The sequence below is a fragment of the Orycteropus afer genome, unplaced genomic scaffold (genome assembly GCF_000298275.1).
Source record: "Orycteropus afer afer isolate SDZICR_OR568_19922 unplaced genomic scaffold, OryAfe1.0 scaffold00044, whole genome shotgun sequence".
Classification (NCBI taxonomy): domain Eukaryota; kingdom Metazoa; phylum Chordata; class Mammalia; order Tubulidentata; family Orycteropodidae; genus Orycteropus; species Orycteropus afer.
In genome coordinates this window covers 2855228-2876473 of record NW_006921631.1, presented here as the reverse complement: position 1 = coordinate 2876473, position 21246 = coordinate 2855228, and the positions used below count along the sequence as shown (strand labels likewise).

The following is a 21246-nucleotide window of genomic DNA, read 5'->3' as shown; positions in this document are numbered from 1 at the left end:
CCTTCAAGGCTCAGGGGTCCAAGATTATCTTCTGTGTCTGTGTTAATTGGTTTCCCTTTTCTTTGTTGAAGAGGGTCTGTGCAATCCTTCTGCCTAGTCTGCCATCTTGCCCCGCCTCCTCTAAATATTTTTAATATTTCCTTAAACATTTTTAAAAGAAATATATATATACTCACATATCACCATTTTCCCATTCTGTGCACCTGGGAGTAGTTTGGAAATACCAAGACTCCAGCTGGCATTTATGTCAAATGTTTATGGATAATTGGCCAGTGCTAGATTCCCAGAGCTTCATATCAGTTCATTCAGGTTTGACCTACTGCTGATAATTTGCTTTTCCAGCCCAGATATACTGAATCATAATCTACATTTTAACAAGATCTCCAGGTGATTCTCAGAGATCTCAGGTGATTCTTGTATATATAAGGCATTTTATACATGTGTACACAAGAATCACCTGGGGCTCTGAGGTAGTTAAGGTTGTATGTCAACTTGACTGGGCTGTGATTTTGAGTGGCTTGGCAGCTGGATATAAGTATTCCCCATGATGATAATGAATGTGGTGTAATCACCTCCATGATGGAATCTGCTATGAGCAGCTGATTAGTTAAAGAGGAGAAACCTTTGGGGTGTGGACTCCTTCTGGTATACATGGAGAAGCTTTGAGAAAGGTCTCCAGCTTTTTGCTCATTTGGGGATCCTGTACTTGGCCTGTCATCATCTCTAGTTCCTGGACTTGAGCCAGTGGCCTGCCACATTGCCTGCTGATCTTGAGACTGTTGCCTATGCAGGCTGTGAGGCAACAATCTGCTATTTTACCTGCCAATCTTGGATTTCTCAGCCTCAGCAGCCAGCAGCTACATGAGTCAGGAGAAGCCTCCAGCTTGCTCCAGTGGGCCTGGAACAAGAGGCAGAGCTAAAGCCCAAGGTCGAGGGTCTCCACATAGCCTATAGAGCTGGCACTGTGAACTCAGACTTCTAGCCTCCTAACCTATAAGATATTAAATTTCTGTTTGTTAAAGCCATTCACTTGTGGTATTTCTATTATAGCAGCACTGGAAAATGAAGGCAGAATTTGGTAACAGAAGTGCGTGCTGCTCTAACAGATACCTAAAATGTGGAAGCAGTTTTGGAATTGGGTAATGAGTAGAAGCTAGAAGTCTGAGACAAGTTTGATAAGAATAACCTGGGGATTTTGTTAAAATGTAGTTTCTGATGCAGTATATCTGGGGTGGAAATGCAAGTAATTAGCAGGGGGTCAAACTGGAATGAGCTGGTGTTAAGCCCTGGAGATTTCCACACTGAGTATAGTACCATCTTTCATGGCTAGGGCTCAGATTTCTAGCCATCTCCTAATCAAGGTAGAGGCAAGAATTAAAAAGTAAAAAGGCTTCTGGACAATCAAAATAGATGCTATGAAATCTATGAATTAAAGCTTAGGGTCTTTACCCACAGACAGTATCATAGACAATAACTTAGGCTCTCATTTAGAGTCTGCTTACTCTTTGCACACAACTGTAACATTTTTGGATATCTGCAAAATCTCACAGTCATTGGAAGTAATGATTTAGAAAGGGATTAGAATTTTCTTCCTCATCCTCCATTTTGAAAGGATCTGGGGAAGTATAACATTTAGAGAGATAACTCCCCAGAGTGATTATAACAAAATATCTCAGATGCCTAAAGAAGTAAACCTCAAGCTCTCTGGGAAATATAAATGCTTCAAATTGTTCCTTTTGCATATGTTCTGGATAGCTGAATTTTCTATGCAACTTTAGTTCACTTTGATATTTAAAGTCTATGTTGTGTTGTTGTTATGTGCCGCTGAGTTGGACCCGACTCATAGCGACCCCTCCCTGGGTTTCTGAGGCAGTATCTCTACAGAAGTAGATTGCCCAACCTTCCTTCTGAGGAGGGGCTGGTGGGTTTGAACCACCAGGCTTCTGGTTAGCAGTCAAGTGCCTTAGGCACAATGCTACCAGAACTCCTTTTAAAGTCTATAGGAAGTTTTATTTCAAGAGTAGAAATAAGATAACCAGCACCATTTAAGTCCAAGGACTTTATTCAATCTAAGCTTCTATAAATAACCATGAAGTAGTCACAGCAATGACAGCTATCATTGTTTGGTGACAAATGTGTGTCAAATATTTTGCATATATTGTAACTAATTTTTATAATAACCTTCCAAAACCCAAACTAAACTCACGCAATTGAGTTGATTCCAACTCATAGCAACCCCCATTGGGTTTCCAAGGCTGTAAATCTTTACAGAAGCAGACTGCCTCACCTTTCTTCCACAGAGCAGCTGGTGGGTTTGAACCACTGACTTTTTGGTTAGCAGTCAAATACCTTAACCACTACACCATCACAGCTCCTTATAATAACCTTATGTGGGAGATATTGAAATCCCCATTTTAAACTGAGAGCTAGAGGTAAAGGAATTTTCCCTAGTTTACTTAGGATTTTAATAGAGGACAATCTGTCTCAAAGCCAGTGTTTTTCGCATGGCCATTTTTTCCTTCTAGAAGATGAGAGTAGATCTCCAAATCCTTGGTAGGATTCAAGGATTAAGTCCCAGATAGGAGGACAGTTATCTAGGTTTGATCATTCACTGGTTAGCTCAAGCAGTCAGATGGGCAAAGATTAGATTCTCTCTCAAGGCTATGATATTGTCTCAATTCTCCAGTATCTCAAATATCTCCCCCTGGGATAGATGCTCTGGTAGGTGGCTCAGCATGTAGTTAGTTTATCTCCACTTCTGAATAAACAGCTCAAACTACAGGAAGGCTGTGGGAGAGAGTGAGTGTCAGACTTGGGGAAGGGGGTGTTTTATTTTAACCAAGGGAGTGAGATAAAATGAACATAAGGATTGTCTTTCACCATGAAGGACACTATCCATTTACTAGATTTGCATCTTGTTCTCAATATAAACTTTTACTTTTCTCACCAATGTGTATTTACCTTTCTTAGATTCATGGGACCAGAGGCAATATCAGAGCACCAAAGGAAATGGTGGAAGCATTTTAAATGATTGTTCATAAATGATTGCTGGCTGTGGGGACAAATAAGTGCAAACGAAGAGGGATGATGTCACAAGGTTCATTCACTGTGCAAACAGCCCAGCTGGGATACAAAGTCCACCACACTGGCCTCTTCTAATATATAAAATGGAACCTGTATGTGATATTTTAAATAGGTTGAGTGTTTGTTCATATTGTTACTATATGATTTTTAGGAACACAGGAGAAACTCTTGTGCACTCACCTCATTTCCACACTGGCTCTCTGAAATGCCTGAAATATCACAGTTAACGGTCATTGTTTCTCCTCAAGCCAAGGATTAAATGCTAAAGTAAATATTCTGGGTGAGGTGGGTAGGGGTGAGGTGGTAGTTCATTGACCTATTATTAGTCATTTGTACCTTAGTGAGAACGAGTTTGACAAAAAGATACATAGGAGATAGCAAATGTAAAAAGTGTTTCATAACCCATAACTTCTCAGATAAATATTAAATTATTTGAGTACATTCTGATTTGAAAAACCATCTTTATCATCATAGCTAATATTTATTGAGTGCTTACTATATACTAGGCACTGTTCTAAGATTTCATTTTGTTTTCACAACAAATCTGCATCAGATAGCTATAATTATTATCCTCATTTTATAGATGAGAAAGATGAGGAACAGAGACATTAAGTAATTTCCTAAAAGTCACACAAATAGTAAGTGTCTGAGACAGGATATACATCCAGCCTGTGCAGTTCCAGAACATGTATTGTTAACCACTCTCGTACTCAACTCCTTTCGTCAAAAGTATCGTTGGAGAAGGCACATGAGAAATCTGTGGTTATCATTTAAAAATGTTATTATACCAAAAACTAGTACAACAAAGATGCAATTGCTGCTTGAAACCAGTCCCTGACAGAACTGTTCTCTACTCATGGTAGTCTGAATATCAGCATAAGGGGAGTAATTAGAACAATATCAAAAACAGCTACTGACTATGCTGTGGCTGCTGTGGTCACTGTTATCACCATCATCATCATGATCACCATTATGATAATAATTTATTGAGGCAATATTAGGTGCTAGAAACCATGTTTGGTACACTATCCAAATGATTTCACTTTACAGCAATCTTGTTGTTGTTGTTGTTATGTGCCGTCGAGTCGGCCCCGACTCATAGCGACCCCTCCTTGGGTTTCCGAGGCAGTATCACTACGGAAGTAGGATTGCCCAACCTTCCTTCCGAGGAGTGGCTGGTGGGTTTGAACCGCCAGCCTTCTGGTTAGCAGTCAAGTGCTTTAGCCACTATGCTACCAGAGCTCCCTCTTAGGGGTTGGTATAACCATTTCTATGTTATAGATAAGAAAATACAGGCAGAAATGATAAAGCTGTAATTTAAACTGAACTCTATCTTCAAAGTTTTTAACATTTCACTATGTTCAAAATTCTAATACTTCTTATAGCACCACCACCACCAAGTACCACTTATTGAGTGTTATCTATGTGCCAGGATGGCCCTAAGTCACTATGTCAAAATACGGCTCATGAGTCAAATCTGGCCTGTTGCTTGGTGTTGTGAATAAAGTTTTATTAGAACACAGCCAAGCACATTGGTTTACATAGTGCTTTGGCTGTTTTTTTGTGCTACAAGGCAGAGTTGAGTAATTGTAGTAGAGACTATACGGCTTGCAAACCTAAAATACTTATCATCTGGCCCTTTACACAAAAAGTTTGGTGATAGTATTTCTTAAACCATATTAAACCCATTGCCGTTGAGTAAATGCTGGCTCATAATGGCGTACAGGACAGAGTAGAACTGTCCCATATGGTTTCTAAGGCAAGAATCTTTACAGAAGCAGATTTTCACGTCTTTCTCCGCAGCACAGACTGGTGGGTTTGAACTGCCAACCTTTCAGTTAGCAGCCAAGCACTTAACCACTGTGCCACTGGGGGACCTTTAAACCATACTGCAATGTATTATTAGTCTCATTTTACAGATGAACATATTGGAGTTCAAAGAGATTAGAAACAACCTAACTAAAAACCAAGGTCTAGATGACTCTGGTGGCATAGTGCCTAGGCATTTGACTGCTAACCAGAAGGCTGGCAGTTCAAAGCCCCAGCCACTCCTCAGAAGGAAGGCTGGGCAATCTACTTCCACAGTGATACTGCCTCAGAAACCCAAGGAGGGGTCGCTATGAGTTGGATCCGACTCCTTGGCAGTGTGTTGCATTTTGCATTAGATGACTCTAGAATCTTTTTATTTTCCTCTCTGAAACTTATAAATGCAATAATTTTTATAATTACCAAAACTCTGGTAGCATAGCGCCTAAGGCACTTGACTGCTAACCAGAAGGCTGGTGGTTCAAACCCACCAGCCACTCCTCGGAAGGAAGATGGGGCAATCTACTTCCATAGTGATACTGCCTCGGAAACCCAAGGAGGGGTCGCTATGAGTCGGGTCTGACTTGACAGCACATAACAACAACAACAACCAATTGCAGAGAAGGATATTTCTGTAACAACATCTAGTTAACAATTCGGTTCTAAATGTTCACCTGGTGTTAATTCCTTGTCAGAGAGACTTTGAATTCCTCTTACCTTCTGAGAATTTATTGTACTTAATCCCTTGAGGATGGATGCTTAAAGGCTTGTCGGCTTTATTCTTAAAGTGAACTTTCATGGTATCTCCAACTTCAGCATATAAAGTAGGCCCAAGAAGTCCTATAGAAACAAAAATTCAATATATGGCTATGTCCAGGATCATCAAACACAGAGATGTTGAGCAAGAAAAGCATGCATATGAATCCCCAAAGTTACTGTTGTTTGTCTTCTTGTATCCTGAAGATGACTTAATTATCTTTAATATGCAAGGCTTTGCCATCTCATTAACTCTATATTTTTTTGTGATAAGAACAGGAAGTAGAAACATTTGACCTGAACCCAAAGCAAGGCAAGACAGTAGGAAAAATAGTTCAGACCATATCTAACTCATTCTGACCCATTGCCTATCCTTAGATACAACTGTCATTGGTCAAGGAAAAAAAGATATTTATTTCCCATTTATACAAGGGGTGTGATGGAGAGTAGCTACTTTAGAGCCTTCTGAGGAGATTCCATTTGATCAGTGACATAAATAAAGCAAAGGAAGCAAATCACATAGATCTCAGTCTCCAAGGCAAATTCAAAGACACTGAAGCAGGAGTATCCAAGAAAAGTAAGGACAACAGCATGGGAAGAGTGGAAAGAGATGGAGTGGAAGTGGGGAGAGATGACTTAAGGAAGGCCTGTGGCCCATGATAAGGACTTTGGCTTTCTTCTGAGTGAGATGAGAAATCACCGGAAGATTTGTGCAGTACAAAGACATGTCTGAGATGTTTTAAAAATTCACCCGGCTTCTGGGTAGGGAATAGTCTATGTAGTGACAAGGACTGAAGTGGAAGAGCAAGTAGTATAGGTAAGAGAGAATGTTGGATTGGGTCAGCACGTAGAGCAGTGAAGTAGTGAGAAGTGGCTGGATTCTGGACATATTTTGAAAGTAGAGCCAATAAGGTTTGCTGATGGATTGAATTAGATATGTAAGAGAGAATTCAAGGAAGACCTAGAGGTTTTCACAAAAATGACCAGAATTACTGATCAGATAGGGATTGGTAGAACCCCCGAAACTATCCTTCGGGCCTAGAAATGGACTCACTTCTGTGGACTGGTTCTCAGCCCAACAGAAGAAAGACCTACATACAGAACACCTACCCCAGGGAGTTGTACCCACCTACCCTAGGAAGATGCATCCCTTAGATCAATCAACCATGAGACATCAGCAGGGTGGCATTCACATAGAGGAAAAGCTGGATGGACAGGAATACATAAATAAGAAGGGCACAGGGAAAGGTAGTCACAGGGAGGAGAGAGGTGGAGAGTTGTTATTGTTGGGGGTTGTAATCAAGCCGTGAAATCAAATGTGTATGAACCGTTGAATGTAAAACAAATTTGCTTTGCAAATCTGCACCCAAAGCATGCACACACACAAAGACCTGGAGGTTTTTGATCCGAATGACTGGGTAAATTATATTGGTTACTGTGACAAGTAACACACCAGGGAAAGCAGGTTGGAGATCCAGAAATCAAGATCAAGGTTTCACTTATGGCATTCCAAATGCTGTGCTAGGTCCTGGTGATACAAGGATAAATAAGGTACAGTCTTTGTCCTCAAGGAGCTCATAAGCTAAACCAAACACAGACCAGAGCTACCTCTGTGATACAGGCAAAGTGCTACGGAGCAGAGAGGGTGAAGGGAAAGAATTTATATGAGTCAGAGTATACTATTAACATTCATATTTAGTTTCAATATTGTAGAATTTTTTAAAGTTTAGTGTTCAGACTGTGCATCACAATCCCCTGGGATCTTAAAATAAAAATCCCTACGTCACACTTAAGCCCCAATGAATCTGGATCTCTGGAGGAAGCTTGGGGATCTGCATTTTAATTCCTGCTCCCAGATCATTCTTATCCATTAAAGCTTGAGATCAATCACGCTTTGCACTATTTTAGGGAAGTGACAGTTGATTGCTCTCACTTCCAAGCCATCCACAAGTTCTCATAGGTTTGACTTTTCCCCATTGGCAATCACAGAAACAGAAGTAGGAAGTTACACAATCATGGAGTTTAATGGGCTTTGTAGTTTGTAGTGGTACTGATAATTATAACAAGGCTTCCTTTAATATATTAGCACACTTAGTGTATCTGGGTACTCTAAGTCCTTACATTAATCTCACAACATATCTTTAAGGTAGATATTAAGATCCCCGTTTTACAGATGAGGAAACAGAGCCTCAGAGAATCTAAATACCCTGCTCAATATCACATAGATAATAAAAGGTAGAGCCATGATTTAAACTTAATTATGTCTGACTCCAAATATTGAGCTTTTAACCACCTCTTTATTCTGTCCCTCCACCTTCTATTCATTCATTCATTTATTCAACAAATACTAATTGTCCACACTATCCTAAATGTCAGAGTTGCAATGGTGAGTTAGACAGATATAGTCCTTACCTTCATAGAGCTTATAACATGGCAGGAAAGACAGATTTGAAAAAATAATTACACAAATATTCAATTGCTAACCGTGGTAAGTATTATGAGAGAAAAGTACAGGATGAGCTGAAGAGCATGTGACAGAGGGCCCTAGTCTAATCTGGGAGTCAGGGAAGGGGTTGAGTTTAGACAGGCCTCCTTGAGGACATGATTCTTTAACTGTGGACCAAAGAAGAGAGGAAGTTAACTAGGCAAAGGGGTGAGAAAAGGGCTTTCCAGGGAAGGGGGTTAGCATATGAAAAGGCCTATGGTTACAGGAAACATGGGCTAGTGAGAGAACTGAGAGATGGCCACGGGAAAAGTAAGGAAGAGAGTAGAAGGTGAGATTGAAGGCACCATCAAAGGCAAATCACGCAGGGCCTTGTAGCACTGTAAGGGTTTTTGCTTGAACCTAACTGTATCTGGAAGCCACTGAAGAGTTTTCAGCAGGACTGAGACATGGATTAGATTTTGGGTTTAAAATTTCTGGCTGTATTTGTGAATGATGATCTGGAGAGAAACCAGAATGGTTGTTGAGAGGACAGTTAGAAGGCTCCTGGAGAAAGATGTAGGTGACCTAAATTAAGTTATGGCAGTGGAAATGGCAAGGAGAGAATATATTAGAGAGCTATTTGTGAAATAAAATTTTGGGGATTTGGTGATAAATTGCTTATAGGATTGAGGATGAGAAAAAATAAATTGTCATGGATGGCCAATGAGGTTCTGGCTTGAGGAGCTGGGTGGATAAGGGTTATATTCTCTGAGGTGGAAGACAATGCATCAGTCTTGCTGGTGGGGCTGGGAAAGAGATCATATTTGGTTTTGCAACTCCTTTCTGTCCATTCCAGCACCCATCTATCAATTTATCATGCTGTGGTAGAGTACATGTTGCTCTGATGCTGGAAGCTATGCCATTGGAAACTATGCCACTAGTATTTCAAATACTAGTAGAGTCACTCATGGCAAGCAGGTTTCAATGGAACTTCCAGACTAAGATAGGCTAAGAAGAAAGTCCTAGTGATCTATTTTCAAAACTAAGTGAATGAGAATCTTATGGATCACAGCAAAACACTATCTGATTTGATTGCTTTGGACATATTCTCAAGAAGGACCAGTTGCTAGAGGACACCATGTTTGGCAAAGTAGAAGGCCACTGAGGGTGTGGGAGAACCTCAGTGAGATAAATTGGCACCATATGGACTTGAACATGCCAGCAATGGTGAGGATGACACAGGACTGGGCAACGTTTCATTCGGTTGTAAGGCTGCTATGAGTCAGAGTCAACTTGATGGCAGCTACCAACAACAAAATAAGAGTCTATTAGCTGTTGCTGTAGTGCTTCTACTGAATGTCCAGCTCTGGAGTTATACTGATCTTGTGCCTAAAGCGTCTTTTTTGTTTTTATGTTAGTGCTACTCAGGACTGTGGAAATCACTTAGTCCAATCTTCATTTTAGAGATGGGTAACAGAGAATGGGGGAAGAAGAGATCCCTAAACTCAGTCAGTGATTCAGTGGGATTGCTGGGATTAGAACTCAAGTTTCTGGACTCCTGAGTCAAAGTTTTCTCTACCACTTCCACAGGGCAGGTTTGGACCCGTACACCTTCCTGGAATAGTCCAGACATCTATACTTCTTCTGGCTTATAAGAACATCTGATTTTACTCCTGAATTTCTCTTTGCTGGCTGCTACCCTCAGTTCTAGCTCCCCATGGATGCTCCCCCTTAACTGGCCACTCCCACCTTCCTGGGCTTCCCAGGAGCCCAATGGGGTAGTGACTGTGCTGACACACTGTGCCCTGCATTTCGCTACCATGGTTTCTTTGCTTGGTTGATTTGTTTCTTAGCAACACATGGTTGCAAATGCTAGATGCCCAGAATTAGTCTCACAAGGTATTTAACCTAATAAGACCTCTTCCTTAAAGGGAAGGTTTGGGGGCATTTATCCAGCCCCCCTTCCTGCTTATTCAGAATTACGGCAAAACAAAAAGATGTTTTCATAAATACAAACCAAATACCTTCATGCATGTTGACAAACATATGGATGAACTTTGAGCTGCTCTTTAACTCCTTCATTTGATGGCCCAGGACCTTTCCCTCCCTCTTCTTCCCTCTTCTCAGTGCCCAAAGGTGGAGTTAGGGAAACTGTAGCCTACCTTGGAGCCTAGGGATGGCAGCACACCATGTACCCAATTTCATGCAGTTGTGGAGTTGGAAAGGACTGCAGGAGGTCAGCTAATCCCAGTCCCTGCTCTCAGGTGAATGGTGTGTTATGTAATGCAAGGCAGCCCATTGTTGCTATTTTAAAACTCCTTCAGGGATAAACATTTCACAATCTTCCTTGAGAAGATGCAGGGGCTCAAGCTAGCCATTTTTAAGTCCAAGATAGGATTCCTAAAAATAAGTCCAGCCCTTCTCCCTATCTACTTTCCCACAAACTTCACTGGACAGGTGTCTTCGGAACTTCAGCCCTGCAGCCTCAATTGCTATTGTTGTTAGTTATCATGGAGTCATCTCCAATTCATGGTCGCCTTATGTATAACAGAACAAATGTTGGCCGATCCTATACCGTCTTCATGATTATTGGATTATATGTTTTATACTCCCCCCCCCCCCAATTGTTTTAACTTCTGGGCTCTTACTGTAGAGGTAGGAGAGTGGTTTGGGGCACATGACTTGCCACAATCAAGTAGAATTATACCCACCAGATGGGTGGGGCAGGTAATAGGGGAAAGGACAAAGTTAATGGTAGCATTTGATCCCAGATCTTCTCAGTCTGAGGTTTTGCCTCCCCATATCAGCTACTGTATACAAAGAAAAATAAAGTACCTCTCTTGCTCTTCAGAGATTCACAGCAAAGTAAATTTGAGAGTTCAAGAAGAAGCTGCATAGAAATGGATGTTAATATGCCTCAGAGATCACATAAAACAAACATATTGTGAGATACACAGAGGTTGACAGAAAAGTAATGCTTAAAGTGCAAAGTGTTTGAACATGAATCAGAAGTTGCTCCCACCAATTATCAAGGACTATTTCTAATTAATGGGCTTGGACCAGGAAATCACAACAAAAGTTAATCATCTGAAATGATATTGATTACAGTGTTCTCCTCTTGAAAAACTATCAATAGTTCCTATTGCTTAAAAGATAAAGTCTACAGCCTGACACTGATCACTCTCTCTCTCTCTCTCTCTCTCTCTCTCTCTCTCTTTAAATCACTTATGGCACTCAGCACAATGTCTTACAGAGCAAAAGCATTCAAATTCTGTTAACTTGGCCAAAGCCTCACAAAGTTAAAGGTCCAAACATCTGTCAACTCCTCTTTGCCCAGGATTAATTAACATGGTTCCCAGCTCATTTTCCCTTTAGATACCTACAATTTAACAGTTCTTTACCTATTTTGTCAATATACTGCTGCAACCATTTTTGATCCCTTCTGCAAAAAATTAACAGTACATTTACAGGAAACTGCCAAAAAAATCAAGCTGGATTATCTCTACAGAAGCAGATTGCTCAGTCTTCTTTCCAAGGAGTGGCTGGTGGGTTTGAACCGCCAGCCTTCTGGTTAGCAGTCAAATGCCTTAGGCAATACGTCACCAGAGCTCCTTTTATGGAATAAGGGATATCGTTGCTGATGTCAGATGGATCTTGGCTGAAAGCAAAGAATATTGGAAAGATGTTTACCTGTGTTTTATTGACTATGCAAAGGCATTTGACTACATGGATCATAAAAGCTATGGATAACATTTTCAAGAGGGTGAATTCCAGAACACTTAATGGTACTCATGAGGAACCCATACATTGACCCAGAGACAGTCATTCAAACAGACCAAGGGGATATTGTGAGGTTTAAAATCAGGAAAAGTGTGTACTGGGGATGTATCCTTTCATCATACTTATGCAATCTGCAGTGAATTGTATTTCTGAGCAATGTATCCTTTCACCATACTTATTCAGCCTGTATGCTGAGCAAATAGTCTGAGAAGCTGGACTATATAAAGAAGAACGTGGCATCAGGAATGGAGGAAGACTCATTAACAATCTGCAATATACAGAGGACATAACTTTGCTTGCTGAAAGTGAAGAAGACTTGAGGCACTTACTGATGAAGACCAAAGACTACAGTCTTCTATATGGATTACACCTCAACTAAAGAAAACAAAAATCCTCAAAACTGGAGCAATAAGGGGCATCATGATAAATGGAGAAAAGACTGAAGTTGTCAAGGATTTCATGTCACTTGGATCCACAATCAATGCCCATGGAAGCAGCAGTCAGGAGATCAAACAACATATTGCATTAGGCAAATCTGCTGCAAGACCTAAAGTGTTAAAGAGCAAAGATGTCATTCTGAAGGCTAACATGCACCTGACTCAAGCCACTGTCTTTTCAACAGCCTCATAAGCATGTGAAAGCTGGACAATGAATAAGGAAGACGAGAGAAGAATTTATGCATTTGAATTATGATGTTGGCAAAGAATATCGAATATACCTGTCAGAAGAACAAATAAATCTGTCTTGGAAGAAGTACAGCCAGAATGCTCCTCAGAAGTGAAAATGGTCAGACTTCATCTCTTGTACTTTGGTCATGTTGTCAGGAGGGACCAATCCCTGAGGAAGGACATCATGCTTGGCAAAGTAATTGTTGTTGGGTGCTGTCAAGTTGGCTCCGACTTATAGTGACGCTGTATACAACAGAACAAACACTGCCTGGTCCTGTGCCAGCTGCATAATATGTGATATACCTGAGCTCATTGTTGCAGCCACTGTGTTAATCCATCTCGTTGAGGGCCTTCCTCTTTTTTGTTGACATTCCACTTTACCAAGCATGATATATTTCTCCAAGGAATGGTCTTTTCTGACAACACGATCAGAGTAGGTCAAACAAAGTCTGGCCATTCTCACTTCCATTTGTTAGCTCTTTTGGCAGTCCATGGTACTTCCTGTATTCTTTGCCAACACCACAACTCAAAAGCATCAACTCTTCTTTGGTCTTCCATATTCATTATCCAGCTGTCACGTGCATATGAGAATATTGAAAATATCATGGCATGGGTTAGGCGCACCTTAGTCTTCAAAGAGACATCTTCGCTCTCCAGCACTTGAAAGAGGTCTTTTGCAGCAGATTTGCCTAGTGCAGTATGTTGTCCGATGTCTTGACTACTGCTTCCATTGGTGTTGATTGTGGAGCCAAGTAATGTGAAATCTTTGACAACTTCAATCTTTCTCCATTTATTGTGATGCTGCTTATTGGCTCAGTTGTGAGGATTTTCGTTTTCTTTAGGTTGAGATATAGTCCATACTGCAGACTATAGTCTTTAATCTTCATCAGTTAAGTGCTTCAAGTCATCCTCACTTTCAGCAAGCAAAGTTGTGTTATCTGCATATCTCAGGTTGTTAAGGAAGGTTGGGCAATCCTACTTCCGTAGTGATACTGACTCGGAAACCCAAGGAGGGGTCGCTATGAGTCGGGTTTGACTCGACGGCACATAACAACAACAACAACAACAGGTTGTTAATGAGTCTTCCTCCATTCCTGATGCCACATTCTTCTTCATATAGTCCAGCTTTTCAGATTATTTGCTCAGCATACAGACTGAATAAATGTGTTGAAAGGATACAATCCTGATGCACTCCCTTCCTGATTTTAAACCATGCAGTATCCCCTTGTTCTGTTCAAACAACAGCCTCCTTGTCTATGTACAGGCTCCTCATGAGTACAATTAAGTGTTCTAGAATTCCCATTCTTTTTAATGTTATCCATAATCTGTTATGATCCACACAATCAAATTCTTTTGCATAGTCAATAAAACACAAGTTAACATCTTTCTGGTATTCTTTGCTTTCAGTCAAGAATCTGACATCAGCAATGATTTCTCTCATTCCACGTCCTCTTCTGAATCCAGCTTCCGTTCTTGAAGTTCTCTGTCAATATACTGCTGCAACCATTTTTGAATTATCTTCAGTAAGATTTTACTTGCATGCGATATTAATGATATTGTTTGATAATTTCCACATTCTGTGGGATCATCTTTCTTTGGAATGGGTACAAATACGAATTTCTTCAGTCAGTTGGCCAGGTAGCTGTGTTCCACATTTTTTAGCATAGACGATTTAGTGCCTCCAGCTCAGCATCCATTTGTTAAAACATCTCAGTGGGTATTCCATCAATTCCTGGAGCCTTGTTTTTTGCCAATTCCTTTAGTGCAGCTTCAGCTTCTTCCTTCAGTACCATTGGTTCTTGATCATATGCCACCTCCTGAAATGAATGAACATCAACCAATTCTTTTTGGTACAGTGACTCTGTGTATTCCTTCCATCTTCTTTTGATGTTTCCTGCATCAGTCAATATTTTGAATCTCTCAATATTGCAACTTGAGGCTTGAATTTTTTCTTCCGTTCTTTCAACTTGAGAAATTCTGAGCGTGTTCTTCCCCTTTAGTTTTTTAACTCCAGGTCTTTGCACATTTCATTACAATAATTGACTTTGTCCTCTCAAGCTGCTCTTTGAAATCTTCTGTTCAGCTTTTTAGCTTATCATTTCTTCCATTTGCTTTAGCTATTCTCTGTTCTAGGGCAAGTTTCAGAGACTTTTCTGACATCCATTTTTGTGTTTTCCTCCTTTCCTGTCTTTTTAGTGACCTTTTGTTTTCTTCATGGATGATGTTCTTGATGTCATCCCACAACTCTTCTGGTTTTCAGTCATTGGTGTTCAATGTATCAAATCTATTTTTCAGAAGGTTTCTAAATCCAGGAGGGATATAATCAAGGTCATATATTGGCTCTTGTGGACTTCTTTTAATTGTCTTCAGCTTCAAGTTGAACATGCATATGAGCAGTTGATGTTCTGTTCCACCGTCACCTCCTGGCCTTGTTTTGGCTGATGATACTGAGCTTCTCCATTGCCTCTTGCCACAGATGTAGTCGATCTGATTCCTGTGTACTCTATCTGGCAAAGTCCATGTGTATAGCCACCCTTTATATTGTTGAAAAAAGATATTTGCAATGAATAAGCCATTGGTCTTGCAAAATTCTGTCATGTGTTCTTCAGTGTTATTTCTATCACCAAGGCCTTATTTTCCAAAGTAGAGGGTCAGCAAAAAAGAGGAAGACCCTCAATGAGATGGATTGTCACAGTGGCTGCAACTATGGTATGGTAGTTAAGTTTGTGTGTCATCTTGGCTGGGCCTGGTTGATGGTTTGTGCTCCAGCCATGCTGATTGGATTGTCATTCCCCAAATATATCACACACTCTCACCTCTAAACCTTTACTCTTCATTGGTCTAAAATTCATCCTTCTCCCTTTCCACACTTTAGTTTTACTCACTTCTCCATTCTTTTCAATTATCAATTTAAAGATAGACATTTTTTTTTTTTTCTTTTTCCAGAAGGAGCCCTGGTGGTATAGTGCATAAAGCATTTGACTGCTAACCAGAAGGCTGATGGCTCAAATCCACAAGCCACTCCATGGAAGGAAGACTGGGCAATCTACTTCTGTGAAGATGTACTGCCTTGGAAACCCAAAGGGGGTTGCTATGAGTTGGAATTGACTCGATGGCAGTGAGTTTGGTTTTTGTTTTTTCAGACTAGAGATAGGTGTCTTCCATGTCCTACTATAGAACTCATCATAAAACCAAAACTAAACCCATTGCTGTAGAGTTGTATCCGACTCAGTGGCCCCTTAGGTTTTCAAGGTGGTTTCACTACAGAAGTAGATTGCCCAACCTTCCTTCCAAGGAGTGGCTGGTGGGTTTGAACAGCCAGCCTTCTGGTTAGCAGTCAAATGCCTTAGGCACTGCACTACCAAAGAACTCATCATAGCTCTTCCTTATTACTATTGTGTAACTGCTTGTTTACTTATAGGTGTCCCTCAGTAGCTGATTCATTCCTGGAAGTCAAGGCCTATATCTTATTCAGCTTTGTATCCCCAGATCATGGAATGTGGTGAGTTTTCAATATATAATAATTTTTTTTTTTAAAAAAGAATATATGAATGTATATTTATTTACAAATATACCAATGTGTAAATGAGCATATATAAAGAATATATAAATCAGTGAAGATGAAATACAGATAAATAGATATCCACAATTCCATGATATGTATGATTTGTAGTGGTATGATTAATAAGAACAACAACAAAAATAATCATGTAGCTAACTTTTCCTGAGTCTTGCCATCTGTTAGCATTATTCCAAGTACTGTATATTTATTAGGTCATTTAATCCTCACAACATCTCTATGAGGTAGAATGTAGTTCAAGGTACTGAGGGTGCAGAGAAAAGGAAGGTGTTGATTCTGCTGACAGGGAATACGAGTCAGTGTAGCTTCAGAGAAAAAGAGGTGCCTGGGTAGTAATTAAAGCCTTGGATGTGGCTGAGCTCTGGGGAAGAAGATGCAGTGAGAAGCAAAAATAAGAGGGAAAAAAAATCCACTGCCATCGAGTCAATTCTGACTCACAGTGACCCCCATTGGGTTTCTAAGGCTGTAAATCTTTATGGAAGTACATTGCATCATCTTCCTTGCACAGAGTGGCTGGTAGGTTTGAACAGCCAACCTTCTGGTAGCAGCTAAATACCTCATCCATTACACCACAAGAGGTCCTTAAAGAGGTGGGAGGAAAACTAAGGAAAGTGGCACAAGGGAACCAGGTGAGGAGAGAGTTTCCAGAAGGAGGAGTATTAAATGTCCTAGTAAGGTCAAGTGGAAGAACTGAAAACCCTTGGCTCAGATATCTCAAAGGTCATAGAGATTAGTTATAGAGTAATTTCTAATGGACTCATACTGAAGTGGATTAGGAGAGGAAATGGAATGAGTGACACAGACTATTCCTGGAGGAAACCGGTAGTAAAAGAAAGGAGATCAAAGTAGATGGCAGCCAGGGGCAAGGGAGACTTTTTTCTTTTCTAAATGGGATTAACCTGAACTCAGGTTTTGTTTTGTTGTTGTTGATATTTTGAAAGAAGGGGAGGCTCCAGTAGAGGAAAGATTGAAGAAAAGGGAGGATCCGAGGAGGCAGGTGAGACTGGGATGAAGAAGAGAGGTGGAAAGATGAGTCCGGGATGAGTCTTCCCCTAGTTATGGGGGGGTGGGGGTGGAATGGGTGAATTATTAAGGAAGTTGTCACAAGATGACCTCTAATTCCTTAAAAAATATACCACTGTATTTCAGATCCTAGAAACCCATTCAATCCACCTCCTTTGGTTAAAGAAGAGAGGAAGAAAAAAGAAGAGGTAGTTTTTTTTTTTTTTTTTTTTTTTTTTAGCTATCATGTGTAACACACTAAACACAACAGGAGAACAGATGGGAAAAATAGCTGCATAAGAATGAGCCATACACAGGTCCTTTGAATGAGTCTGCAGAACCAGATGGAAACAAAAGATGATTCTGTTAAGGCATATTTGCACTAATTAAACTAGACCATAAGGTTGGTGAAGGCAGTAACTGTGTCTATCCTGTCCACTGTTGTATCTACAGTATCCAGTTCAGTGCCCAGCCCACAGCAGATGCTTAATCATAGTTTATTATCTGAATGAATAAAAGATTCAAGCATTTAAAACTTTGGTTTAGCTATTCCAATCAATGTTAAAAGCAGGGCCATCTTCATGGGTGTATGACCTGTGCAATTAATTGCACAAGTCCCTGAACTCAAAAGGGACCTCTGTCTGGTTTAATGATTTGCTTTCTCTATTTTGAAATTCTCAATAATATACACAAGGGGACTCACATTATCATTTTGCATTAGACCCTACAAATTATATAGCCAGTCCTGGTTAAAAACAACAACACACATTTCCACAAAATGTCACTAAATGGGTATTTTAGATTCATACGAATATCAAATTATCTGTAGAAAGTTACCTTTAAAATTTTATAGACCCATAGAAAGGTAGGTAAGTATATATATATATATATATATATATATAGACAGATAGATAGATATACATATCAGGCTTACCCGAAATACTAGATCGTGGTTTTTCTTTCTTAAAATATGCTTCATACTCTCTGTAGACAATTTTCTTAAAGGTAGTTGCAGAACTATTCAAGCTGGAAATAAAATACAAAAACAAATTTGAAATTCATTATACCGTATATGACATCTACTTCTTATATTATAAAAGGGTAGATTGCTCATGTCCTCAGGCTTCTAGTAGAAATAACACTATTTTTATTGTATTTATAAAACAATAAATGAAGTTAATGAAATACAGTGAAACTTGTGAGAGACAGCACTCATTGGTACTGCTGTCTTTTTCCAGATCTTAAAAGTTTTCCCCCTTTGAAGGATGCAGTCTTACCCTTTTCTATCTCTCATTTTAATTGAAAATATTTTAGTTTCCTTCTCTGACAGATTTCCACCTTACATAGGTTCTGGCTTTTGCAGGTTTTACTGCAACTATTGGTAGCATAGTGCCTAAGGCACTTGACTGCTAACCAGAAGGCTGGCAGCTCAAACCCACCAGCCACTCCTCGGAAGGAAGGTGGGGCAATCTACTTCCGTAGTGATACAGCCTCAGAAACCCACGGAGGGGTCGCTATGAGTCGGGTCTGACTTGATGGCACATAGAAACAACAACAACAAGAAACAATAACAATTGGTCTCTTCAAAAATATTCACTTGTGATAACCATTCCTTCACAAATTTCATCAGTTGCCAGAGTTGGTTCCTGTTCATGAAGAACAGTATGTGTCAAAGTAGAACTGTGCTCCACAGGGTTTTCAGAGTTGATTTTTCTGGAAGCAGACCACCTGACCTTTCTTCTGAGGTGCGTCTGGGTGAGCACAAACTTCCAACCTTTTGCTCCGCAGCCAAGCATGTTGACCATTTGCACCACTCAAGGACTGCCTTTCATGAATTTAAGCTGTCCTAACAATCAATTTTCTAAACAAGAGCCCAAAATCATAGTGCAAACCCAAACTTTAGGCTTAAATTTTAAATGATTGAAAATATGACCAAGTATTTTACAAATATATATGTGACTTATTTTTCAGCTTATCAATCAAATACAGTTTTATGTTCCTGGGGAACATTGTAAATAACTACTGATATTTTGGGAGCTCTGGTAGCATAGTGCTTAAGGCACTTGACTGCTCACCAGAAGGCTGGCGGTTCAAACCCACCAGCCACTCCTCGGAAGGAAGGTTGGGCAATCTACTTCCATAGTGATATTGCCTCAGAAACCCAAGGAGGGGTCGCTATGAGTCAGGTCCAACTCGATGGCACATAACAACAACAACAACATAGTGGACCTCATTTCTAATTGAGAGGTAGGAGATGCAGTAAAAGCCCTGCGTTTCATCCTGGAAACAAACGAAGAAATGATAAAACTAAATCTCAAAAATGTAAGACACTTGTCCAAGGAGCCACTATCAATAAATGGCAGACATAGAATTCAACAAGATACAACCATTGCATTCATGTAAAGAAGGTCAGAGAGGAAGATGCAGGATGAGACTGGGATAGTTTCCTGTCTATTTTCTTCTGCTCTTCTAAAGATGGGCACATCAGTCCCACCCTTTGTCTTAAACCATACAAAAAGGCAAAAGGGAGGAAAATTGGAAAAAAATTTCTTAGAAATATATGTTAAGCCAATTGACCTAATTGACTTTGTTATGCTTCTAATCTAGAGGGAGTGGTCCAGCTATAATTAGGGCATAACAGAGTGAGATACCAACCACATTTGCCATGGCTTCATTATAGCACAGTGACTAAGAACATAGGTTATGGATTCCGAGAGTCTGAGTTTGAATCCTCTTTCCACTCCTTATTAACTGTGTAACCTTGAAAAGTTTACTTAATCCTTACTTAATCTGTGTTTCAGTTTCTGCAACTGTGAAATGGGAATTCACTTACAGAATTGTTAAGTTGGAATTGGCTCAATGGCAGTGGATTTTTTTTTTTTTTTTTTATTAAATAAGTGATACATACAAAGGATTTAATGGCACTTTGTAATTATTCAATAAATGTTGTGTTGTTGTTGTTGTTGTTATGTGCCATTGAGTCAGATCCAACTCATAGCGACCCCTCCTTGGGTTTGCAAGGTGATATCACTATGGAAGTAGATTGTCCCATCTTCCCTCCAAGGAGTAGCTGGTGGATTTGAACCGCCAGCCTTCTGGTTAGCAGTCAAGTGCCTTAGGCACTACATTACCAGAGAGCCCCAATAAATGTTAGCTATTAATATTATTTTAAAAATATAGTAAGAGTTTATTGTTAGATCTCAGGTTTTCCCAGTGAGCAGAAAAATCTAACTGTAATAATGCTTACAATAATGTTTACAATTTTTCATATGTGGGGTGCAGAACTGTGTTAATATTTGGGGGCAGAATTAAAGAGGCATGAGTAAGTGCTTTCAAAATGGCTGCTGTTAGAGGTAGCACATTCTCAGTCACGGGAAGCATTCCAATACCACTTGGTAGGGGTATTGGGGTATTGGTGTAAGGGTGTGGAGAGAGTGGGAGGTTAAAACATGGAAGCTGAAAATGAATTTAATGTTGTCTTGGAGTTCTTTGAGCCCAATAATCCTAGGACTCTACATGTTAGCTTAGGTCCCTAATGTGGAAGTCCATATTAATTAATTTCTTTAGTATAATGGAAAAGTAACTCTTCTTCCCTCATCCCCTTGCCAAATCTTTAAATACAGCAATATAGATGTGATGTAAAATATTTACTTAAGGCAAATCACTCTTTTATGTGCAGCAATTTCAATAGAGGCATATTTCTTAACATGTTTCCTTGTACTTATTTGTAATATATGTGTATACATATACACACATATATACATATATACGTACACATATATTGATTTGGACAATTGAATTCCTATTGAAGTATCTGTTGAATAGAAAGATAAAAATGATATGAAGTAAAATAACATTCATGATGAATTTTCCATTCACAAGGACTATTAAGATGATTTTTAAAGTAATAATGAAACCGTACAAAGGTAGAACCCTAGAATGGAATATCTATATCTATATCTATATCTATATATCTATAGATGAATTTCTGTTACTACATACATGTTAATGATTGAACACATTTCCTTGGGGATTATCAAAAACATTCACCTCAGGAGGCGGGGCAAGATGGCGGACTAGGCAGAAGGATTGCACAGACCCTCTTCAACAAAGAAAAGGGAAACCAATAAATACAGACACAGAAG

The 21246-nt window shown here is 39.7% G+C and overlaps 1 protein-coding gene across 1 annotated transcript in view; it reads right to left on the bottom strand.

Moving 5' to 3' along the window:
* The window catches only part of F5 (coagulation factor V), a 128600-nt gene that overhangs the window by 96563 nt on the left and 10791 nt on the right, over window positions 1–21246 (bottom strand). The window contains exons 2-3 of the mRNA XM_007937783.1: window positions 18036–18127; window positions 5608–5730 (exon numbers count right to left, since the gene is read on the bottom strand). Of these exons, the coding sequence (XP_007935974.1) occupies window positions 5608–5730; window positions 18036–18127 (215 nt within the window). The remainder of the gene's footprint in view (window positions 1–5607; window positions 5731–18035; window positions 18128–21246) is intronic.